The sequence below is a fragment of the Egretta garzetta genome, unplaced genomic scaffold (assembly GCF_000687185.1).
Source record: "Egretta garzetta isolate BGI_Z169 unplaced genomic scaffold, ASM68718v1 scaffold107, whole genome shotgun sequence".
Lineage (NCBI taxonomy): Eukaryota > Metazoa > Chordata > Aves > Pelecaniformes > Ardeidae > Egretta > Egretta garzetta.
Genome location: NW_009260399.1, coordinates 3,732,329 through 3,740,813, shown reverse-complemented (window position 1 = coordinate 3,740,813; position 8,485 = coordinate 3,732,329). Strand labels below are relative to the sequence as shown.

The following is an 8,485-nucleotide window of genomic DNA, read 5'->3' as shown; positions in this document are numbered from 1 at the left end:
AAGGGCCCCAGCCAGTCTGATGGTTGTTCATGAGCAAATGAATAGACATGGCAGAAGTCTTAATTTTGCAGAGTTTGTGCACGTACCCCAACAAACAAAAACGACATGGGGGCCTATAGTCTAAAACAGTAGCACAAATCAGCAAATAGTATCAAAGATTGCCCCAGAAAATGGTCTAACATGAAAAAGTTAATACACGAAATCCAGAACCTAAATTAAATTTCAGCTTTGTGGGCTGAACATCCACTACATGGCGCAGTGTCTAGCAGTGCCTCTATAATAAGAAATCACAAAGAATTTTGCATTTATCATTCTGATAACTTTACCTTTTCCAGCTCCGTCTTGTGTACTGGAGAACTAGACAACGGCCCATCGGAGTCTACCGCTCCCGTACAGTTGCTGCACACATCTTTTATAACCTTAGGGACAGGGCAAAACTTATTAATTATTCATAAAATACAAATCAGAGAAATTTTTTATGAATGTGAAGGGAGATGGGAAGGAGAATCCCACAGACATTTACTAGGCTGGCAGGTGTCAGGCACGCTGCCACTACACCAAATTCTCCAGGCTGCCTCCCTAAGTCATTTCATGTACGACCTGGAGGAGACATAATGTCTAGAGGTGGAAGGTTTCAGTTTCTAGACAAGCTAAGCTCCAAGGCTCTCCTGAGTAAAGGAACCAACAACACTGCTGATTTCCATGTGCTAGTTTTACAATCCAAACTCCGCTGACACCACCAAATTAATTTCATTATGATGACGAAAAAGTGGGATTAGATCCAAGGTCCCCATGTCAAAGGACAAGAGTTTTGCATAATATACTACCCAGCTGCTCCTTTTTTGCTGTTAGAGAATTAATGAAGTGCTGATCAACTTACAGTTAATACTGCGCGGTGGTATTTTGTGGTATTTTTGTATTATACTTGCACACTGACATAGAGGTATAGGTCAAAGTAATTGTAAATGTGTTCTCAGAAATGGGAACAGCATGAAGTCTCTTTAAAAAAGTTAAAGAAAAATTCAAAACCAGATTCACTGAGATTTTTATAGAATTTGAAGAACTTCAAAACATGAAACTACATAAATGTAAAAATATGCAATGAGTAAAGACATTTGATGATTCCCTATGGGCATATTTTTATCTCTCATGAGGTTACCACCAGCCCATTATCAGTCTGAAATTGCTTGTGCTGACGAGAACAGGTCCTGACTCCATCCAGACTCATGGCGAGGGGGTGCTGAGCTCCACACCGCTGATTACAGCCATGCAAGGACAGCAGAGCCAAGTGAGCTAAGAAAGAAAGGCATCCTACTCTGCTGGAAGCATCGCCACTAGACATGCAAACCTTCCCCTTTACATGTACATGTTTATATATCCAGCTCCTCCCTTCACCCTGTTTACAGCAAGCTCAGCTGGCAGAGAGGAGGATTCGGCCTGAGAACTCCCAGTTCCAGGGAAAACAGCAATTAGCTAACTGTCAAAATCCAGATTTCTTTAAAGGAGCAGAAAAGCAGAAGAGCAAACAACGTCTTGTCAGTGTTGAAGTGAACAATTTTGATGTGGAAACCATTAAAGAGCTAAAAACGGCACCGAACAGACCTTTCACAGCATTGAAGTTTCCTCTAGGGGTGAAGCTAAACAAATAAAATGTTTATGGGCTTACAAAGACCCTATTGCTACAACTCATAAGTACATCATAAATTACAGGCACTATATATCAGAAAGAAAGAAAGAGGAGCAGCCCCATTTTACAGATGGAGAACTCGGGAACAAAAGAAAGACTAATCACTCACTCAGTATCACATAGAAAAATCTAAGCAGAGCAGGGAAATGAACCTACACTTTTATTTCCAAGCTAGTATCTTAAAACACTTTGGCAACCTTTCTTTACTGTTTGAACTTCTCTATATCTTGTCCCAGAAACATAAGCACAGTATTTCATGGCACTTGTCATCCTTTGTAACAGAAAATTTACCTGTTGCAGAACTGAAAGGGGATCTCATCAACACATACAAATATCTTAAGGGTGGAAGTCATGAGGACAGAGCCAGACTCTTCTCAGTGGTGCCCAGCAACAGGACAAGGGGCAATGGGCACAAACTGAAGCAGAAGAGGTTTCAGTTGAATATGAGGAAGAACTTCTTTACTCTGAAGGTGACAGAGCACTGGAACAGGCTGCCCAGGGGGGTTGTGGAGTCTCCTTCTCTGAAGGTATTCAAAGCCTGCCTGGACAATGTCCTGTGCAACCTGCTCTAGGAGAACCTGCTTTAGCAGGAGGGTTGGGCTAGATGATCTCCCAAGGTCCCTTCCAACTCTTGCCCCTCTGTGATTCTGTGATTTGCACCTCAGAGTTAAACGTAGCCCTAAATTCCCCGAAATCATATGAATTAATTTTTTTTTAATGTGTGTTGATTCATTTTCGATTGCTGGTCCTCAGTATGGTATAAATACACTGCTGTTTTCTTCTTAGAGAAATGTGACCATACAGTTTCTGGGAACATTCATTTCTGTCTCCTGCATGACCCTGGTTCAACGTCTCATGTTTTCAGCATCTGCTCACACCACACAGTTAGTTAATTTTGGCAAAGGCAGATAGTAATGGGAGTTACAGACAGAACAGAGGGAAATGATTTGGCAGCACTAACTGAATAGTATGTGCAAAGTCATGCACTCAAGTAAATCCGGTTCTTATCATACTTCACATATTTAAGGAGAAGCTAAAGTGCTTAATTGGGTTGTAATTAAATTTTGATTCAAAAAATGACACACTATCAAATGGAAATTCATGGCAAGATCTGAAGTAAATGCATATTCAAGGATCAAACACTTCATTTGGGTTCAAGGGGTTCACTGGCAAAGACTTGCTCATCACCACCTATGTGCAATACAGTTGTGTTCAATGCACAGCATAAAACTCCTACAGCTCACCAGGATGAAATGCCTTTAATATAGAATGGTTGCCTGGATGCAGTCTCTATAATTACGTTTGCAGACAGCTGCCATTATAAATGTGGTTTTCACATGCTTATAGCTTTAACTCAAAATTTTAAGGATAAAACATTCCACCAGTGTTGCCAACTTGCATAATTTCAATCACAAGACTCAGTGTTTTTGTCAATTTTTTCTGTGTAGTCTCCTGGAGTCATATGAAAACAAAAGATCATTATTTTCATTAAAAAATAGTCGTGAGTGAGAGTGGGGAAAGGAGGTCAGCAAACTTTTATCCATTGCAATGAAATGTGTGAAAATATGAATAAATGTATCCCAATGGCTCTAGAACCAGAAAGCAAATAAAAGGAATCCCCAAATGTGTTATTTTTAATAAAATGGCATAATCTGGAAGGCTGTACTGAGAATACCTTGTAATGCTGCGTACTCCATTAATAGTTTAAGTTTTCCCACACATTAGAAAAGGGAAATTGTTCTCTTTTTCTCACCACAAATGCCTTTGTACATTACATATACACACAGAGGGTGATCTGCCAGGAAAATCAAACTGAGATTATAAACAGACTACGTATTCAAATATTTAAAACATATAAGCAAATGTAATCAGAAAACTGAAGACTTTTAACTTCTTTGGATAGCCTCAAAACTAAATAAATTTAAACTAATCTTCTGTTATTCCATCACAAGAATCTGAAATACCACAATTACCATTATGATGTTACAATTAGTGGACTTCAGAACTGCCTCTTTCAAATGCAGACCTGGGAGAAGTTTGTAGAGCCTGAACGATATTATTATTATTCCTTATTTATATTAGAGAAAGGTCTCGAATCCCCGGCTGGATCGGGATATACACCAGCATATCGCATTGACAGCAGTGACATGAGGAATAGACGGGAAATATTTGCAGGCCCAAAGCTGGAAAGATTCCCTGCCCCAAGCCATTGACAGTGACGGGTGAAGTCAGTGGAATTTCTGCCACGTGGTATGTCTGGAATATTTCTCCCTTTAAAGCTATCGTACTACACAAGTGCTACCATTTACTACAAAACCTTCATACCTGCTGTCACTTACAAACTTCTATACTTATTATATCTTATTTTAAATGACTGGAGGCAAAATACTTACCCTACATGAAAAGTCAGAAGAATCAAATTAGGTTTTTCCAGCTACCTTCTCAAAGATCCAGGCTTCAGATAAAAAGCACAGGCTATGCAGGAAAAGCAGAGAGCCAGCTGCTTGCCAGCCAGACCCTGCCACACAGAAACCCAACAAACTCTGCGTAAAAGTACTAAATTTGTAGCTGGTTCCTTGTAGTTGATCTCTTTGGGACCTGGTAAGGCGTAAGACTGAGTCTTCCTGCGTTTGAGGGGCTTGCAGACCCCTCTCCTGGCAGATGCTGTGGGATGCAGTCAGGCTACAGGCTGTGCCCACCCCAGGGATGGGATTACAGCATCTCGCCTCGTCCCGCGTTTTCATGAGGCTCACAGGAGAGGGTCACACGTGCAATATGCTCGAGTTCAAAAGTCATTAGGGACAAAGCTGGCGGCCTGACTGCACATTTGCTTTACTCCTGCATGTAATCAGGCTCGAAATCCAGCCAGCCAACCCACCCCCTCAGCCCCATCTACCCATGTGTTTCGCAAATACAGGAATTGCTAGAAATGGGACAGGATGAATCCCCTGCCTGTTGTCTCTGCTGCCTTAACTCTGAAGATAGGAATATGGTAAAGCTGAGATCAGCTTATGCACAACACAGCAGAGGGAAAAGGGTTTGGCTCCAGATGTACTGGAGTACTGACTTTCTGGGACTTTTTGTCATTTGGCATGACTAAATTCTCTTTCTCTCTCCCTTTTGGACCCTTACACACTACATACATTAGCATCAGTCTCCTCCTCCTTAAAAGAGCACCAAAACTCTCTTAGGATTTTGCAGAGAAGAAATGCCCCAAGGAGTTTACCTAAATAAATTAGAGGAAAAGCAGAAATTATTCACATCGTAGCCTATGCTTTAAGTCTCCCCCCCACCCCCACTCCCCCATTTACCTTCTGTACTGGAAAGCATCCCCTAGCTTGAGAAAGATTCATCTTCCTGCCTTATCGCTGTTTGCATGAGCAAGGTGGGGATGAGATTCTAGCAGACTAGCAGCCAGCAAGCCTACCCTTAGTGCCTCCTTATCCCCTTAAAAATACTTTTCTGACTTATTCAACCAAGGCTACCCCTGTATCCTTTCTCCTGCGTTATTATCACGAAATCTATTGCTACATAGGGCCGCTGGATCAGGCAGAGCCCGGGGAAAGAGGCGCTGGGTGGCTGGGCAGGGCAGCTGGAGGCACTGCTGCTGCAAGGGCAGAGGTACCCCCTGCAAGGGGAGCTGCATCCCCAGCCCCGGCGGTGCAGAGGTGCAGACCGTGCTTTAGGCCACAAATCTGAGCTAGGTATGATTGAAATAATTTTCCATCCAAGGCTGCAAGTAGGAGAGATGAGGGATACTAGCCTGTGGGGAAAGCAAGGGATCAAGTCTCAGCCCTCTTGGGTTCAACTCTGAGATCTGCTACAGTTTGCATTTGAGATTTTAGCCAGGAACTTAAGAAAACTTATCCCTGAGAAAACAAGCAAATACAATGGGTTTGGTTCTGTATTCACTGGTGGTTGGTGTTTTTTTTTTTTCCTAATTTACAAATGCATCTGCTTTTTTTAAGTAATGTATTGTTTTCCATGGTGCCGGTCACACGAACGTGCTCTGGTTCACAGCCAGGATGGGGTCCTCCGGCTCTGTCGAAGCACGCTGGCGGCAGTCCTGCAGGCTGGTCAAAGCTCTCACGCCTAGCTCAGTCTGTCACATCTCCAGATCATGCCCTAAATAGTTCTTATGCAAACATACTGACCTTGCCGTGGTTTGTACCAAGGTATCTAAAACCATCTCGTTGAGACAATAGGGGTGTTAAGTCCTGGGGGGTTTAATTTAGTTTGCAAAGCCTTCACTGCTGGTGATGATGTGCAGTAGAGAAAGAACCCAGCCTGACTGTCTCAGGACACACTATATCCCTGAAGTGACTTATAAACTAACAAACACTATACGGAAATCTCTTGTACCGAGTATGCATCCCCAAGCGCGCTTTTTCCAGTCAGTTTTAAGGCATGATCATTCACCACTTGAGTCTCCTCAGCTACAACATGGAGATAATAACCTCTTTGGGGAACATTACTTAAGCCAAGAAAGTAATGTTTGAAGTGTTTTGAGATCTCTAACTGGAAATTCCCATAGAAAGTAAAGCCAGCCACACAATGTTTACAGCTACAAGCTCATTTTTGTGCTGACTTAAACTGGTAAAAAAAGAGGTCTGTCAGTAGTTTGTTCTTCAGTAAAACTCAGTCCGCACTAAGAATGGAGCCCAGAAGTTACTTGATTCCCCTCACTATGCTCAGGGCAGTGAAAAAGAAAGATGTTTTCAAAGACTTTTATGAGAGACAACATTCAGTTATCAGAGACAGGAAATTGGGTAGGAAAAGCAGATTAACAGCCCTATGAGGAACGTTGCAGGGTCTTTGGATGACTGGATACAGTCACAACCTTGATTTCCTCCTCTCTTCAGGGCAAAAAATCCCTCTTATTACAACAAGTTCAGAACTGACTGAATGTTGTCAAAATGATAGATGCAGAAATATCTACTTACGCCTGAAAGATTCACTGCTCAATTACAGACCCTCAACTGAAGAGATTGCTGCAAAAATGGCTGCACCCCGTAAAATGAAGAAAAATCAACAAAGGGTACCTAACGTTAGAGAAAAATGAAAATCAAGGCCAGTACTCCAAAATAATAATTACCTCTCACGCATGATAAATCAGAAATACATTTTTGCACAAGGCAAAGCTAAGAGGAAGAGAAGGCCTTGGGACCAGACACCATGACCATATCCTTCTACTGGTCTTCTACAAGAAGCTACTTCAGAACTTAATTTCTTTGGCATCCGTGCATTTTCAATATTAAGAGCAGTTTTCTGTGGCCTAGTCTGAAGGTCCTGCACACAGAACACATTCATCTGTATGAAGGAAGCCACTAAACAAGCATCGTCTTGTAATGTCATGTTCTTAGTAGTCCTTTTATTTTTAATGTAGCATTTCCCAGGGATGCTGACAAATAAATGCAGTTTCAACCAGTCCGTTGGATGTGCTGAGAGGAACAGGCAGATTTAAGACCTTACTTGACCACAAATGCACAAAAGCGTACAGAGATGCACATATACTCAAGTGCGCATGGAAAAAGCTCATGGTTGGGTCTGAGTGTGTAACTGCACGCATTTTTTCATGTACATTTTTGTGGGAACATTTTAGGACTCAAGTCTGGAAAATTCCGCCACTTTATGTTGCACACCATATTACTGCTATGATCTCAGCTTTAGCCTGACTTTATACTAGTTACGCTCCTTGCTCTGAAAGCTTGACAGGCTCTTTGGTGACATCAGGATCTTTTTTTCATCAAGCATTTCTTAGCTGGTAAACCTGAAACTCCCTTTGTGGTTTCCAGTCTAGACTTCAATTTGCACTAAGTTTATCAGCTGGGCTTTTTTGGTGTCATCTTTACAAAAAAGGTCTAAAATATTCTGCATTTATTTCACACTTGTCTTCCAATAGATACTTTAAAATAATTTTCTTAAGTAAATGTATTTTATACCGATTACATCTGACTTAAAAAAAAAATCATCTGGTTTAGCTTTCATGGGAAAATCTGGCCTCCAAAGCCATTTTGAGCTTTCCAGGCTCAATAGTAAAGCTTTAATTTGACACTTACATATGAGTTCATGAGAACCTGTTGTTCCCAAGTGATAACCTGGCTCCACTGGCATGTATTGGTACAGGATCTTTGACAGAGAAGGTATGTTATGATTAAAAAATGTGATTGCAGAGACGTTTGTCATTGTCAGTCTGAGTCTCTGAATCTGCCCATTTTATTAACTACAGAAATCACACGTAGGTGACAGCGCTGGGGGGGACCCTGCCCCTTTGAGTGACAGGCAGGGAAAGCTCAAGCTGCTTCTCCCAAGACAAAGCAGTGATCTCTTTCTCAGTATAGAAACATCCTACACAAAGCCACACATGATTTGCAGATGCTCATTTTAAGTATGGCTTGAATGACAAAAAAGAATTATTTTCATAATAAAAAAACCCAAACTTAAATTTTGATAGATTATTAAAAATAGAAAAAACAATGCTTTTTATCTCAAAAAGCTAGGCTTCCTCTTGAAAACATTGGAGCTGTTGGAAGAGCTGCACAGATCCTTTTTGGTTAGCTGTTGGGTAGGCAACTTGTACTGTGCAGGACAGAGAGCGCTGCAGCCGGGCTGAGGACTTGGAAGCTGAGCGTACAGTAGCGTTGCCATGTACCTGAAAGAGTTTTATTAATAGAGAGCTTTGCAGCACGAAGGAATTAAATAAAGTGCTGTCAGGCTGTCTCCAAATGCTTTGCAGATAACATACTGTCCGGCCATTCACCCTCGGCACACACAACTTTGTTAACACGCAACTGTACA

General features: G+C 41.6%; 1 protein-coding gene across 2 annotated transcripts in view; it reads right to left on the bottom strand.

Moving 5' to 3' along the window:
• Positions 1–8,485, bottom strand: part of AFAP1 (actin filament associated protein 1) — a 61,368-nt gene that overhangs the window by 25,526 nt on the left and 27,357 nt on the right. For both annotated transcript variants that reach the window (XM_009643216.2, XM_009643217.2), the window contains exon 6: positions 327–419. In XM_009643216.2, the coding sequence (XP_009641511.1) occupies positions 327–419 (93 nt within the window). The remainder of the gene's footprint in view (positions 1–326; positions 420–8,485) is intronic.